The sequence below is a fragment of the Plecotus auritus genome (genome assembly GCF_963455305.1).
Source record: "Plecotus auritus genome assembly, chromosome: 7".
Classification (NCBI taxonomy): domain Eukaryota; kingdom Metazoa; phylum Chordata; class Mammalia; order Chiroptera; family Vespertilionidae; genus Plecotus; species Plecotus auritus.
In genome coordinates, this window is record NC_137774.1 from 142,902,790 (window position 1) to 142,920,478 (window position 17,689).

The following is a 17,689-nucleotide window of genomic DNA, read 5'->3' on the forward strand; positions in this document are numbered from 1 at the left end:
GGGTGACCTTGGTTATTAAAATTATATTTTATTAATAAATAAAAGTATATCTTATTAGGTTTCAGGTATACAATTCTATAATACATCATTTGTGTATTGTATTCTATAGATGTGTGTTTACCACACCAAGTCAAGTCTCCTTTCATCACCATTTATCCCCTCTATACCCTTTTCACCTCCCCCACCCCCTTTTTCCTCTGGTAACCACCATGCTGTTGTCTGTGTCTATGAGGTATTTTTTTCCTTTGCTTAATCCCTTCACCTTTTTCACCCAGTCCCCCAACCCCCTCACTTCTGACCGCTGTCAGTCTGTTCTCTGTATCTATGAGTCTGATTCTATTTTGTTTGTTAGTTTATTTTGTTCATTAGATTACACATGTACGTGAAATTGTATGGTACTTGTCTTTATCTGACTGGCTTATTTCACTTAACATGATACTCTGTAGGTCCACCCATGCTGTCACAAAAGGAGTAGTATTCCATTGTGTATGTGTACCACACCTTTTTTTCTTATCAGTAGTGCCAATAACCTTTTTCTGTTAATAATTTTAAATATATTTTAATATAGGTTTAAAAATTATGAATGCATATTTATTAATCCCTTCCTTTATATTTTCTGTGGGTTTTGTCATACTTAAAAAGCTTTTTATATCCCAGTGTTATTTTTTAAAAGGTCTCCCACATTGTCTCCAAGCATTTTTTGATTCAACTGTTTACTTTCAAATATTTACCCATCTGGCATTTATTCTTTCTTTCTCTCTCTCTTTTAAACCATTTTTTATTGAGGTTTAATTCACATAAAATAGAATTCAACCATTTTAAAGTGAACAATTTAGTGGCATTTGGTACATCCCAAAATATTTTCATCACCCCAGAAAGAACCCTGTGTTCATTAAGCAGTTACTCCCCATTCCTCAACCCCTGGTAACCACTAATCTGCCTTCTGTCTCTATTGGATTTACCTATTCTGGATATTTCATATAAATGGCAGTTTACAATATGTGACTTTTTCTGTATAGCCTTTTCCGCTTAGCATAATGTTTTTGAAATTCATCATCATTGAAACATATTAGTACTTCTTTTTATGGCTGAATAATATTTCACTGTATTATAAATACCACAATTTGTTTATTCATTCACCCATTGGTGGACAGTTATTTCCACTTTTGGTTATTTGGAATAGTGCTACTATAAACATGTATGTACAAATATTTGTTTGAGTACCTATTTTCATTTCTTTTGGATATCCACCTAAGAGTGGATTGTGGTACTTATAACAAACAAAATATAAATTCATCATCATCATCATCATTATAATGCTGAATTTATTATTTGCCAAATGGCTGGTCTTTTGTCTTGGTTTCATACCTTGTTATCTTTTTTTTAAACTAATTTAAGATGCTCCTTTTGTCATATACTTTAAGATGCTTCGTTTGTTTTTTTCTTTATTGATTGTTATTTCTTAACTGTCTGTTTGGTTGCGTTGTTGTCTGTCTGGGTGCCAGTACCATAGTTTCTCCCCACCCCATAAATTCATATAATCACTCTTTAATATTTCGACGGGAAAGTCTGCTTTCTCCATCTCTCCCATTTCTAATTATTTCTTTTGTCATACTTTTCCTTGCTAGTTCCATATGTTTATTTCTCCAGGTAACATTATATTCCTTTCTATCAATGACATCATAAATACTTAATATCTTCTTGGCATTCACATGGAAAATTACCATTTTAATTTTTACTTTAGAAAATAGTCAAGAATCCCATCTCTAAATGGAAATGAATATTCATTGAATACTTTAGCGCAGTTATTTACCAGTGTCACTGTGGTAAATGAAGTTTCATATTTTTAGGTGTACTGTGATTTTTTTTTTTAGCTTTAAAATCTGAAACAGATGAACACTATCTTAATTGTGGCTGGACTATTGACTGGCCTAAGAAGTTTGATGCTGCTGGGACAACTTTTCGCTACAAGAGACCAACTGATGAGCCAGAATCCTTGGTAGCTCCAGGTCCCACCTCAACAAATCTCATTGTCATGGTAAATGTGCCTTTGCCTCTTTGTTTTCTTTGCTTTATAGTTAAATTAGGTAAATAAAGGTGAAATGGTTTGCCCAAATGTTTAAAATCTTTGTAAAGTTAAAGCCAGGGTGCTCTTCCATATGAATGTTTGACCATTTCATTGCTTGGTTGAAAAAACTTTCTGTAACCAAACAAGGTAGATGAAAGAAATGGCTCTAAATTACCTATGAAAATGGAAGGAGAAAATTCAATATAAGTGCATGTGTTTTAAAAGTTATCTTGAATTTCTTATAAGGCTTACTTTATGGCATTATCTTCTTCAAAAGAAATAATAAGTATCTGAATGAAGGCTCATTGTATTTTAATTATCTTCACCAGTTGTTTTCAATGGCAGGTTCTGTTTCAAGAAAAGTATGAGGGAATTACATATAAGTTCAATGTTCCTATCCCTCGGACTGGCAGTGGAGACAGTGATATTGGCTTTACCTGGAATCATCAGCCTTGGTCAGAATGCTCCGCTACTTGTGCTGGAGGTAAGACACCCACTAGGCAGCCCACCCAGAGGGCAGCATGGAAAGCAAAAACATGTGAGCTATGCTTTGTGTTTGCTAAAGAAGCTAATTGAAAACATTTCTTGCAGGTTTGCTTCAAGCTGTAATTTAGCAAAAGAAACTTTGCTTTAATTATATTATATTCCATTTGTTTTTAACCTCATGTAATTTGTACAGATTTGTTGGTAAAATACATCTTGGCACAATGAGTGTCTCTGCTGATGCTTCTCCCAAGACTAACTTGAAGGTGGGCTGTTTGCTTTTCGTGAACACATTCTTGGTAAAGAACATCAAGAGTTTTAAATAAGAAAATGGGCAAGAATCAGGCGGCACAGTTACAGCTTCTTATAATGGGGCATGAGGATGTATGTCCGTGTGCTTGTGTGTTTGTGTGCTTGTGTGTTTCCCATTATCGTACTCAATCTCCCTTCTCCTGCCATCCAAGTTAAGGGGCTCTTTACCAGGATACTGCAATCATTACTGGTGTCTGGGTCTCTGGGTTAATGGTGTATGCTGACCCCCAGTATAGTCCCTCAGAGAGGTAGCTGCTAGGCGGTGGTTGGTGATGTGTTGGTTGTCCCATGTGCTTTTTTCATGGGTGCCTTTTCCCCACAATTTACTCTATTCCTAATCCTCCTCCCTCTAGTGGCCACCAATGCAATTCTTTACCTCTGGCTGGGAGAGCAGGACAGTTGGCTTCCTTCAAAGCCAACACCTTTGCTGCTGCATGGACTGGTGAGTAGAAGTGCTGTGCAAGCAGCATCTTCATTCTCTCTGGAGACTAAATGCATCGCCTCCACCGTACACCTTGATTGCAATAGGCAGAGAAACTATCCTATCCTTCAGGCCTACGCTAGAGTAAAGCGCCTCACCATTCTGAGAGCAAAGACTAAATTTTGAATAGTTATATTTAGAATGGGAGAAATGGAAATAAAATGAATGATCCCATTTTACCCCATATTCCAATGTATTACCAATTTTTCCTTTCTAAACTTCTTGGAAACCTATCACTTAACGTGAACTTTGTCCAATCTTGTCCTGTACTCAGTGAATCTCTGATACCTCTGATTTGCAAGGATTGAATCAGAGAAATTACTTTCACAGAAATGATTTTCATATAATAGATTTAGTATTTTTGGACTCATACAGAAGTAAATCATTAACTACAACTCCAAAATTCAGTAGTAAGCACTGTCTAAAATTAAAAATAAATAATGTTTTCTTCTGTGTGAAGTGTCATGAAACATGGTATGTATAATTTGTGGCATATTTTAAAAGATTTCTAATTCCCATCCATTTTGTGTGTGAAATGGTTGGTGATTTGTAATGTAAAGATATAAAAATTACAGGACATTACTGTTTCTTTTAATAAAAGAAAGGATATTTAAAATGAATTATTCAAGTGAATGCCATTGTATTATTCGTTAGTGGCATTTATACATATAGATTTCTTCCAATTAAATTCCTTTTTTATTCAATTGATACTTTCCCCTTAACAGTACATACATAACTCAGGTCCTAGGTAAGGTGAGATAAACTTATTTAAAAAGAATTAAAATCATTTAAAGTTTAGGAAATCTAATGAGGAAAGTTTGAGTGTTGAGGTTGATTAACTTAGAGAAGAGAAGGCTGAGGGAAAGTGTATCTTCAAGTATGTGACAGAAAGTTGAATGGCAAATTCTTAGTGCCTATTCATCTTTGTACTAAAAATTGCTATATTTGGGGATGCTTTAGACATAGTTTTGTCGGAGGCCAAGGAGGGATTAAATGAATTCTCAATGTTCCTTCTAACCCTATGATTCTTTTGTTCAAAAGGGGGATAGTCCAACAAAAAAAAAAGAGAAAAATAGGTCATGAAGAATGAATTTAAAAGAAAAGCCTTGATTATCTTAAAGAAATATGAAAAATCTAAATGAATGTTATTCTTTTCCATAGCACTTGTATTGAGAAATCATATTAGAAAAGTAACTTCTTGTGATAAGGGATAAATCAAAAGAAAAGGAGGGCGAAAAGCCCCTGGAAAGAGAATTTTCTTTTCTTTGTTGTTTATACTTCTCTTTTCTCTCTGAAGTTACTAATTGGAGATATTTGAGGTGGTTTTGGCAATTGGAATTGTGCTCAGTTGTAAGTGATTGTGGCAGCATTCATGGGGTCATTGCCTTCTTTGGAAGAGAGATGTACAGTACTTGAAAGTTGGCAGGCTTAGTATGAAGAGCTCCCATTTGTCTTGGTAAGTGGATCTCAAAGTGTGGTCCCTAGACCAGCAGCATCAACATCACTTGAGAATTTATTAGAAATGATAATTTGGGGACCCTTTCTCAAACCCACTGAATAGAAACTGTCTGGATGGAGCACAGCAATCTAAGTTTTAGCAAACCTTCCAGGTGCTTCTGATGCTTGGTCAAGTTTGAGAACCACTGGTCTTGGTTGACAGAGAAATTTAAAACCTAGCACTCTAGACACATAGAATCCACATCCTCATCATTGAAGTCTGTGCATCTCTCTAGACTCTTTTGCACCTACAACAATGTCTGGCACATATTAGGCCAGCCGTGGGCAAACTACGGCCCGCGGGCCGGATCCGGCCCATTCGGCTGTTCTATCTGGCCCGAGGAGCCGAAAGAGCGGAGGGTTCTCTTGCTCTCCCCTCCGCTCCTTTACTTTGAATTTATATTAGTTCACACAAACACTCCATCCATGCTTTTGTTCCGGCCCTCCGGTCCAGTTTAAGAACCCATTGTGGCCCTCGAGTCAAAAAGTTTGCCCACCCCTGTATTAGGCACTCAATAAATATTTGTAGATGAGTGAATGAACAAAAGGAATTATTTTGGCAATTATATATTTATTTTAGTTCTTTCCAGTGTGGAAAATGAGAGCTTAGAATTGCTGTTTTTCTCATGAGGTGAGGCTAAAGGATTGCCACAAAGACACAATATAATTTTGATTAGCATGGATAAGTAAAACCAAGCTCCTCTCTTTTGTTTTCTTTACTCTGAATAGGTGGGAAATATTTCCTTGGATATAGAATACAAATATCAATTATTGGAGTTATTCTCCTTCCACATACCCCCACTTTAAACCCCCAAGTTCTTTAAATACAGAAAGCATATGATTGAGGAAATCTTTTGAGACTTGGAAATCTTGATCAAAGAGGGAACCAGTTATCTGCTTGGTAGTAGTAAATGGAACTTCATCTATTGTTAAGGAATCTTCCAGGAAAAAGTCAGTTCTACCTAGTCTTTACTAAGTAACTAAGGATGAATACTAAAGTTAGTTCTCAACTTGTATACTTCACTCTAGTCTTTCCAGGGTGGTGTTAGGTGTCTTGAGGCTGTCAGGTTTTTTTTAAATGGAAAAAGAGAAAACAAGATCTCAAAGAACTTTCTATTGCAATCTTACAAGTCTCCTCAATGTTCTTACCTATTGCTAACCTGCATGTTTTATTAATGGCAAGACCTTTGGACTTCGTGTTTGAGAGCAATATTGATAGTTTTTTTCTTGTGAGATCTTTTAAGATAAGAAGTTTTGAGACTGTTTTTCTGTTGCTTAGCAGATCCAATGACAAATCTAATGCTTCAGGAAACATTGCTGGTGATTAAGTCCAAGTAATGGTCTTTTCTCTGAGTCAGTGATGAAACACTTCCTTAGCCTGCATAAAAACATTGACATGCTATGGGGTATTGTCTTCAGGATAAATGTGATTTTTAAGATACAGTTGTAACTCTTCCTCTGAGTGAAACCCAAGCCCATGAATTAAAACTTGGCTATTTTCTGAACCACTGTTACTTCGAATAGAGTTTTTGGTTTTTTTATTTCTTATCTAAACTATTGAATGCTCTGTAGTTTATCTGACTCCCAAATTTATATACCACCATTGTATTCATGATTGATGTGTCAATTGATAAAGGTTGGCTGGGCAGTAAGAATTGTATTATTTTAAAATACAAAGATTTAGAAGTGTTTTTTATCTGCTAGTAATTTATGCCAGTATGCCTTTGCACTCTGCCTTCTAAAGGTTCAAATAACAAATACTGTACATTCATCCTTTGATTTTAGTCATACATATTCCATTTTTACTAATGTTTGGCAAATATGGGGTTCTCAGATTTTAATGTGCATCAACATTACCTAGAGAGTTTGTTCAAACAAGATTGCTAGGTTCTGCCTCCAGGTTCTGATTTGGTGGGTCTGGCATAGATTCCAAGAATTTGCATTTCTGACAAGTTTCCAGTGATGCTGCTGCTATTGGTTCAGAAACCAGACTTTGAGAATCATTGGGTTAGACACATAGGTTTCTTAAAACTAATGTCTATTAACAAAAAGTGATAAATCTTTTAGGTAATAATCCATATTATAGTTGTAATCCACATTACAACTAGTCTTTTTAATGATAAATGGTTCTACAATTGAGCTCTGTAATAATAAATACAATTTTATAGTTTGAAAAACATTTTCTGGTGCCCTGTTTCATTTTATCATTCTTGGCAGCACCATGAGGTAGACATTGATATTATTATTTCTATTTTGTAGGTAAAACTCAAGTGAAGTAACTTATAGGACTTAGAAATTGAGTCTCTAGTGATTTTTAAAATGTAGCATTTTCTTTCATAATAAAAATGGTCTTTACCTTGAACAGAGCTTTTCCACTAGTTGGCAACCTCAACAGAGCCACATGATGTATCCCCATTTAAAAATAGTTTCTTCACTAAGCTTGAAATTTCATTGTTTCAAATGCTTTCCCTAAAGCAATGGATCTCAGCTGTAGCTGCACATTGGAATCCTGGAGAACTTTAAACAATTCTGTGTTTGGGCATCGCCCTTAAAGATTCTGATTTAATTCCTTAGAAGTGTGGCCCGGGCATCAGATTTTTAAAAGCTCCCTAGGTAATTCTAATGCACAGCTAAGGTTGAGAAGTACTGCCTTTGAGGTTGATTGAAAATTTCTTTATTTTTCAAATGATTTACATTCAGATTCAGATACCTCTGGGACCATTACTAACTTACATCTCTGTTATTAATTGGCTACTAGTTGACTATAGTGGTTAGTGAGATTTGGGTATAAGTATTTGGAATGGGAAAGTATAGAGGATCATCAGAGAAGGGAATGAAAAAGGTGGCAGAATGCCAATTAATTTCTTAATTTGTTTGTGTGGGCATTGGCCTTGGACATGCATTTGGGAAGCTTTTTTATAGTTCAGCTTACTTGCATGCCTTATTTTACCGGATGGGTCACTGATAAGCCTCTAGTTAATGCTTTTAAAATACACTAAAATTGTGCTAAATATCACTTTTTGGCCTTTTGGCTAATATCAGGTGAAACTGTGCTAAACAGATTTTGAAAGCTCTTTCTTCTAATTTCAAGTATTGTGGTACTTAGGGAGCTAAAATGTGTAAGTGGATATATATTCAACTTTAATTTAGATCCACAAGTTAGAATATAAGATGCATATGACCCCTGTTTTAACTCAATATTTATGAAAACTAATAAGAAACTTCTTTTCTCTTTGTGACTTAAAGTTCTAATCAGAAAAATTCTTCTATTGTTTTAGGACTTTTTTTTATAGGGAATGAATCTTTGTAAAATGCAGCAGTATTAATGATAATTTTCTATCTTTCTGAATGTACTCTTACTTCACACTATTCAAATCATTCCCTTGTAACCACACTACCTTCTTTAACCCTTTCTCTTATTTAATACAACCCTTAGGCTTAAAGCAAACCTTCCCAAGCCAACTAACTAAGAGCTGATGCTATACTTGTTGCAATTAACTTTGCACCTGTTCTGCCACTAAAGAAACCTTAAGGATACTTCCTTAGTGGTAGAAAGAAAGGACAGAAATACATATTCATTTTGCATGTAGTAGTTTTAAATTTATACTCAAAATATATACAATCTTTGTCCTGCGATTCACTTTATTGACACTTCTGATTACTTTTCCCAAATTGTTTTTTTTCTAGGGTTTTCTTTCTTCCTCTTTGTGTAGAAGTACAAAAATTGTATACCAAAGAACTCAATTTGAAAACTGAAAAACACACAAACGCATGGAGGCTGAATAACATGCTACTAAACAATGAATGGGTTAACAAGATCAAGGAAGAAAAAGATACCTTGAGACAAATGAAAATGAAAACACAATGACCCCAAATCTGTGGGACACAGTGAAACAGTTCTGAGAGGAAATTCAGAGTAATACAGGCCTACCTCAAGAAACAAGAAAAATCTCAATATAATCTTACACCTAAAGAAACTAGAAAAATAACAACAGACAAACCCAAAAGTGACTAGAAGGAAGGGTATAATAAAGGTCAGAGCAGAAATAAATAAAATAGAGTCTAAAATAAATACAAAAGATCAATGAAATCAAGAGCTGGTCCTTTGAAAAGATAAACAAGATGGATAAACCTTTAATCTTACTCATCAAGAAAAGAAGAGGACCCAAATAAATAAAATTAGAAATGAATGAAAAGTGACAACTGACACCACAGAAATACAAAGATTTATAAGAAAATACTGTGAACAACTATATGCTAACAAATAAGAGAATTTGGAAGAAATGGATAAATTTCCTGAAACATACAATCTTTCAAGACTGAATCAAGAAGAAACAGAAAATCTGAACAGACTACTACTAATGAAATTGAATCAGTAATTACAAAAACTCTCAACAAACGTAAGTCTTTGCCTGAGTGTCTTCACAGGTGAATTTTACCAAACATATAAAGGAGAATTAATACCTATCCTTTTCAAACTATTAAAGAAAAATTGAAGACAAGGGAAGACTCCTAAGCTCATTTTATGAGGCCAGCATCACCCTGATTCCAAAACCAGACAAAGACATTACAAAAAAGGAACATTATACACCAATATTCCTGATGAAGATAGATACAAAAATCCTCAACAATATATTAGCAAACCGGATCCAGCAATACATTAAAAAGATCATACACTGTGATGAAGTGGGGTTTATTCCTGGGATGGAAGTTCGGTTCAATGTCTGAAAATCAGTTAAAATGATATACCATATAAACAAAGTGAAGGATAAAAATTACATGATCATATCAATAGATGCATGAAAAGCATTTGACAAAATCCAGCATTCATTTATGGTAAAAACTGTCAGCAAAGTGGGAAAAGATGGAACATACCTCAACATAATAAAGACCGTATATGACACACCCACAGCCAACATCATACTCAGTGGGAAAAAGCTAAAACTATTTCCCTTAAGATCAGGAAAAAGACAAGGATGTTCACTTTCACCACTTTTATTCAACATAGTTTTAGCCACATCAATCAGACAAGAAGTAGAAATAAAAGGCATCCAAATTGGAAAGGAGGAAGTAAAACTGTCATTATTTGTAGATGACATGATACTGTATATAGAGAGAACCTTAAAAATCCACCATAAAACTACTAGAAGTGATGAATAAATTTAGTAAAGTAGCAGGATAAAAAATTAATATTCATAAATTAGTTGCATTTTACACACCAATAATGAACTATCAGAAAGAGACATTAAGAAAGCAATCCCATGTACAAATGCATCAAAAAGAATAAAATCCCCAAGAATAAATTTAACCAAGGAGATAAGAGATCTGTACTTGGAAAATTATAAGACACTGAAGAAAGAAATTGAAGATATAAATAAATGGAAGCATATACCATGCTCATGGATAAGAAGAATCAACATTTTAAAATGTTTATGCTACCCAAAGCAATCTATAGATTCAATTCAATCCCTATCAAAATATCAATGGCATTTTTCACAGAACTAAAGTCACTCAAAATTTATATGGACTCATAAGAGACCCCAAATAGCTACAGCAAATCTTGAGGAAAACATAGTTGGAAGTATCATGCTACCTGATATTAAACTATCCTAGCTAATAAAAGAGTAATATGCAAATTGACCATCACTCCAACACACAAAGATGGCTGCCCCCATGTGGACACAAGATGGCCACCACAAGATGGCCAGCAGGGGAGGGCAGTTGGGAGGGACCAGGCCTGCAAGGTAGGGCAGTTGGGAGCAATCAAGCTTGCGGGGAAGGGCAGTTAGGGGTGACCAGGCAGGCAGAAGAGAGAAGTTGGGAGCGACCGGGCCTGTAGGGAAGGGCAGTTGGGGGGGACCCAGGCCTGTAGGGGAGAGCAGTTGAGGGGGACCAGGCCTGCAGGGGAGGGCAGTTAGGGGTGACCAGGCCTGCAGGAGAGGGCAGTTAGGGGCAATCAGGCTGGCAGGGGAGCAGTTAGGCATCAATCAGGCTGTCAGGGGAGTGGTTAGGGGGTGATCAGGCTGGCAGGGGAGTGTTTAGGGGGTGATCAGGCTGGCAGGCAGAAGTGGTTAGGGGCAATCAGGAAGGCAGGCAGGTGAGCAGTTGGGAGCCAGCAGTCCTGGATTGTGAGAGGGATGTCCGACTGCCTGTTTAGGCCCGATCCTACCGGTATGGATCGGGCCTAAACGGGCAGTCAGACATCTCCCGAGGAGTCCCAGATTGGAGAGGGTGCAGGCTGGGCTGAGGGACACACCCCCATGCACAAATTTTGTGCACCGGGCCTCTAGTACTACATAACTATGTAATCAAAACAGCATGTTGCTGGCATGAAAACAGACATGTGGATCAATGAACAGAATAGAGAGCCCAGAAATAAACCCACACCTCTATGGTCAATTAATATATGACAAAGGAGGCAAGAATTTACAGTGGGGTAAAGACAGTTTCTTCAATAAGTAGTGTTGGAAAAATTGGACAGATACATGCAAAAAAAAAAAAAAATGAAACTAGGCCACTTTCTTATACCACATAGAAGAATAAACTCAAAAATGAATTAAAGACTTAAATGTAAGATCTAAAACTATAAAATTCCTAGAAAACATAGGCATAAACCCTAACATTGCTCTTAGTGATTTTTTAAGGATATATCTCCTTGGGCCAGGGAAATAAGAAAAAAACAAACAAATGGGACTATATCAAACCAAAAATTTTTTTGCACAGTACAGGAAAACATGAATAAAACTAAAAGATAGCCTACTAATTTGGAGACGATATTCACCAATGATACATCAAATAATATCCAAAATTTATGAAGAACTCATACAAGAAAAAAAAAAAAGAAAAAGAACTCATACAAGTTAACACCAAAAAACAACAACACCATACAGTCCAATTAAAAAGTGGACAGAGGACCTGAATAGACATTTCTCCAGAGGACATACAGAAGGCCAATAGTTATATGAAAAGATGCTATAATAATCATTAGGTGTAACTAATCACCAAATTAAAACAATAATGAGATATCCTCTCAGACCTGTCAGAATGGCTATCATGCCCTAGCCATTTTGGCTCAGTGGATAGAGCACCCACCTGTGGACCAAAGGGTCCCGAGTTCAATTCCGGGCAAGGGCATGTACCTTAGTTTCAGGCTTCTCCCTGGCCCGGGCTCTGTTCAGGGCTCATGCAGCAGGCATGATCAATGTGTTTCTCTCACATGGATGTTTCTCTCTGTCTTTCCCTCTTCCACTCTCCCTAAAAAACAATGAAAAAATATCATTGGGTGAGGATTAACAACAACAAAAAAGAATGGTTATCATCAATAAATCAACAGACAACAAATATTGGCGAGAATGCGGAGAAAAGGGAACCCTCCTGCACTTGTCGGTAGGATTGCAAATCGATGCAAAAACTATGGAAAAAGGATAGACGTTCCTAGAAATATTAAAAATAGAGCTACCTTATAATCCAGCAAATCTACTTTTGGGTTTTTACCTGAAGAAATCCAAAACAGTAATTAAAAAAGATATATGCATTCTTACGTTCATTACAGCATTAATTACATTAGTCAAGATATGGAAGCAACCTAAGTATCCGTCAATAAATAATTAGATAAAGATATGGTATATATACAATGGAATATAACTCGGCCATAAAAAAGGATGAAATCTTGCCATTTGTGACAACATGGTTGGACCTAGAGGGTATTATGCTAAGTGAAATAAGTCAGACAGAGAAAGACAATCTGATTTCCCTAAAATGTGGAATTTAAAGAAGAAAATAAATGAACAAACAAAACAGAAACAGTCTCATAAATAGAGAGAACAAGCTGATGGTTGGCTATATAGAAGGGGGATTAGGAGGTTGAGTGAAAAAGGTGAAGGGATTAAGTCATGGGGCTATAAAGTACAGCAAGCATAGGGAACATAGTCAATAATATTGTATAGTGCCCAGTGGGTACTAGACTTATTGGAGGCTCACTTTGTAAATTATTTACATGTCTACCCACTAATAAAAAATAATATCGAATGGCAACTGTAATTGAAAAATTTTTAAAAACCACCTCAATTTGGTCAGGTTTCTGCTGACAAACAGGCATCTCTCTGCTAAACATTCATTGCTGGACAGCTAAGGCAAAAAGAGATAAGTTACATCTGTGCTTAGATTGAGGAGGAGGAAGAAGGAGACAGGTTTATTTTTAGAGGCAATTTGTTTTAGATTTTATTTTATTTTTTAATGTTTTAGCTTTTAAAATTTTATTTAAATTATTTTTTATTTTTCAATTACAGCTGACATACAATATTATATTCATTTCAGCTATACACTCCAGTGATTAGATGTATTTAACTTACTCAGTGATCATCCTGGTACATCTTCTACCTGTCTGGCACCATACATAGTTATTAGAATATTATCTATACTAATAAAAGGGTAATATGCTAATCAGGCCAGATATCTTCTGGACATCCTTCTGGGCAAAGCCATGGTGATGGGGGCTGAGGCAGAGGCAGTTAGGGGTGACCAGGCTGGCTGGGGAGATGTTAGGGGGCGACCAGGCTGGCAGAGGAGCTGTTAAGGGGTGGCCAGGCTGGCAGGGGGGCGGGTTAGGGGGTGGCCAGGCCGGCAGGGGGCCAGTTAAGGGGCGATCAGGCCAGCAGGGAACCAGTTAGGGGGCGATCAGGTTGGCAAGCAGAGGCAGTTAGGGGCAATGAGGCAGGCAGGCAGGCAAGCAGGAGCCAGCAGTCCCGGATTTCGAGAGGGATGTCCTACAGGGATCGGGCCTAAACCGGCAGCCAGACATCCCCTGAGGGGTCCTGGATTGGAGAGGGTGCAAGCTGGGCTGAGGGAACCCCCCTTCCGTGCACAAAACACCGGGCCTCTAATTGGCTATATTTCCTCTGATGTACTTTCTATCCCCATTATTATTCTGTAACAACCAATTTGATTTTGTTTGAAGATAAAGATTTTTCTTATATGTACATACTATGGGTTACTCAAGAATGTTTCTAATCAGTTGTCATTGACCATTTAAAATATTATCATTATTTTTATATTTAACTAGTTGCCCGGTGCACGAAATTGGTGCACATTAAAAGGGAATTAATTAGAGGAAATGTTTTAATATTGGTATTTGCCCTTTCTCTATAATAGAAGTGTCAGAGATGAAAGAAAATTAGTAAAATGTACATGAAAAATCTCCCTCCTGTCAGAGTCTGGGGTGTGCTGCGGGACCCAGAGTCAAGTCCCTGCACACTCGTGTGCACCTTGAAATCATGCGAGACCCAGACCCAGCTGGCCCCAACCCCGTCAAGCCCTGCAGGGTCGGGGGGGGGGGGTGCGGCCTCATGTCCCCCGGCCTCAGGTCCCCTGGCCCCGGCGCGAGGTCGCGAGGGTGTGACGACCATTTGCATATTAGCTCTTTATATTATATAGGATTAGCCTAATTTTTCTTGCATGTTTGATGCTTATTTAAATAAGTCATTTTTCATTTATTATTCTTTTGTTCCCCTAGATGTCATCTTAAGCCTTGTATGTGTGTGTATATGTGTGAATTGCATATAAACTTAAAAGATATTCTTTTTGTGTTTCTTCTAAGTAAGACATATTGGTGTTGTTTTTTTTTAAGACATATTCTTTTTATTTTACTATTTGTGATTTCACCTGATTCATCAGTATTCTCATAAATATTGGAACTGGTCTCTACTTTTTCAGATTTTTAAGATGCTTCACATAGTTTTACAACTGCTATTTTGTATTCTTCTGATTTAGGCCCATATTTTTCAAACTGCATCATGGAGCCCCAGGACACTGCAGAATACTGTGCATTTTCAATGCAAACACGGTCACATCAGTTGTATGCCACAGATTATTACTATTAAGTTGTTTGGACCTAACTAATTATTAAGTGAAACTCTTTGGTATTTTTTTTCTGCCTTGGTTCTGTGAAAAATTTACTGAGACACTAAGGATGCTGTGAACCAAGAAAGTTTGAGAACTCTTAATTTAGGGTAAAATGAGTGTCATTAATGTTGAGTAAAATGAGTGTCATTAAAGTTGGATATAAATTAGTCACCTCACTTCAGTAGACATTGAATTTCATTTCATAAGAGGGAAAAAAAGCATATAATTTGCTTTTTCAGGGTCCTGGTGGTGTTCAGAGTTTAAAAATCAGATTTTTTTAGTTAAGGAACTAGAGGTCTTAAATAATATGTAATTTCTCCTTCAGATCTGTATTAAGTATTTCTGCTGATGTGCCTTCTTGAATATGTTTCCTTCCTTTGTCTCTGTTAGTTTAGTTTAAGAGTTTAAGATTGGTGGGTGATTTAAACAAAAAAGAAGAAAGAGAAAATAAATTATATATTTAAAAGAGCCCCTGATAGCAAATTCCTTTCTGCAATTTACTACCTAATGAGTTTATGTAATAATCTACACTATCCATTTATTAATAACATGTTTTTCCAATGATTTTAATGAATCTATCATGCAGATTACCATAGCCCCTTTAAAATTTTAGCTATTTCTGCATTGTTTTTATGGAAACATTATAAGTTCATGTTATATCGTTTATTCTCAAGAATGATACAACACAAACATAATGTACACTTAAAAGTATAGCTAAGTCATTCTAAAAATAACACATTTAAACTTTTTTTAAAAAAAGCCATTATTATTAAAAAATATAGAATGCAACTTTTAGGCCAGTACTAGTATCTGCCTGAAAGAGAACACCTCTCAAAGTACCAGATAAAACACAGGCCATGCTTTGCCTTTTCACAGTCGTCCTTATAATTTCTTTGCTAGTTCTATGTACCTAACATATTTACCATCACTAAAAGTGGCCAGTTCACTATTAGTGAATAAAAGAATGTGCTTCAAACAAAGAAGGGTTTTGAGACTTGATTTTTATAAACATAATCACAATAATAATGACTCACACTTGTCAGCTTATAATAGTCACCTATAATGTGACTTTGACTGGAACTCAAAATGGAGGATCCCAAGTGAACAGACGGAGGAAAACCAATCCAATGGTTTTTGAAGATTCAAAATAGACTTGATTGAAATTAAGTGTTAAAGACATAAAAAAGTTGAATTCTATAATTAAGTTTGCTTCTCTTTGATTTAGGAATTACCATCTGAAAGTTACTTTCAGTGTCAAATAAAAGATAACAGATGGAAATTTTAGTTTGAATAATTAAAAGCCCTTTACTTATCATCATTCCCCACTGAGAAAAAAATCGTTATGTAATTAGTTTTTAAGAAAAAAAAATCTCTGTGACAGTTATTTTCATCTGAGGTTTTATAATATACCAATGTTTGAAGCTATGAGGGTTGTTTTACATTTGATTCCTGTATATTCTAAATGTAGGCATAAAACCTATTTAATAATACAAGTCCCTTTTAAAAAGTGACTTGAATTTTCAGGGAATAAAGATTTGCATTCAGCTTCATTTATTATTTCCTATTATTTTCTTGGTCTTTGAAAAAGAAAGTTTTTGTAAGACTGGACAATAGTCTCTCATTGCATTGATGGTGGCATTCCCCTATTTACTCTCTCCTACATCCCCTTCTTTCAAGTCGTTTTCAGCGTTGTGAAGGACGAAGACCCTTTAACGTAGGGGATTCGTTGTACCAGGCATTATAGCAGGGCATCTGTGAACATCACAGCTCCTAAAAGCATACCCCCTCTTGTAGCCATCAATTACACCAGGCTCGGTTCTCAGGCAATGTGCCCTGGAGAGGCGAAACTCTTCTAGGCAAACTCGTGCTCTGGGCTGGTTCACACTTCTGGAAGTTAATATGCTTGTTCACTTATTTGTCCATAACCATTATTTCTTTTCCTTAAGCATGTGGCTTTCCCTACATAATACACTTTTTAAAAAATTCATTGAATTCTCCTGGGTATTTTTAGTATAACTTAAGCTTTCTAACTTCTCATAAAAAGTCTTACATATGAACATTGCGCCTGATAGCCTGACATTTTTTTACTGTTTACCCTGCATATTGTGGCTTGCATTTTCTCTTAATGTTAAGATTTATAACTGAAGGCAAGAAATCTCTGCTAATCTAAAACATTTCCCCTGTTTTCTTTCTTCTTTCATCTCATTTCTGTTGCTTTAGAGATTATATTTTTTCCTAATGTGATTAGGGCCTAGATACATATTCACTCACTGAAAAACTTGGGTAAGACTGAAACCAAAGTTTAAGTTCATTCCTATTGTATTAATAATGTATGTGTCACAGATCACGTTTCACTTGACAAAATTTTTGTCCAAAATAATCATTTTTAACAACCATAGCATATGTACCTTTACAAGTTATTATGCATAAAATACTTTTGGAAAAAAAAGAAAGCCTTTTATAATGGTAAGCATCATCATCCCAATTTTATAGAACCTTATGATATTATTATACCCATTTTTTTACTTGAGCAAAATGAGTTTATTTTAAAAGCTATATATAACTTGTAAGAGAAATCAGCAATGAAACAAAATTAAATAAAAAAATATTAGACCTGAAAGGGCATTTTTTTTTTTAGATAAGGTGACTTCCATAATTATAATTGTACTTGCCTAATCTTTTCTCCTCATTTTAATGTCATCTCATTGAGGTCAAGACTGTCTCACCTATTTTCCCCCTTAGGATAAGGAATAAACCATGCCTTAGACATGGTAGGAATCCAGTGAGTTAAATTAAGCTAGACACTTGCCATGGAAAAGATTACTGTTCATATATAATGAGTAGTAGGAATTCCCTCCTGGGATAGTATGATTTCAAATAAATGCAGTATATATGTGCTCCACCCTACCTTACCATCAGTAAACACAGTTGGCTCTAGAAAAATACAG

The 17,689-nt window shown here is 35.9% G+C and overlaps 2 protein-coding genes across 2 annotated transcripts in view; one reads left to right on the forward strand and one right to left on the reverse strand.

The window, feature by feature from the left end:
- LOC308253057 (uncharacterized protein) overlaps window positions 1-12,095 on the reverse strand; it is a 47,186-nt gene extending 35,091 nt beyond the window's left edge. Inside the window, exon 1 of the mRNA XM_080678094.1 lies at window positions 11,981-12,095. The gene's annotated coding sequence lies outside the window, so the exon portion shown is untranslated. The remainder of the gene's footprint in view (window positions 1-11,980) is intronic.
- The window catches only part of ADAMTS6 (ADAM metallopeptidase with thrombospondin type 1 motif 6), a 236,695-nt gene that overhangs the window by 180,088 nt on the left and 38,918 nt on the right, over window positions 1-17,689 (forward strand). The window contains exons 19-20 of the mRNA XM_080678095.1: window positions 1,875-2,038; window positions 2,414-2,552. Coding sequence (XP_080534221.1) covers window positions 1,875-2,038; window positions 2,414-2,552 — 303 coding nt within the window. The remainder of the gene's footprint in view (window positions 1-1,874; window positions 2,039-2,413; window positions 2,553-17,689) is intronic.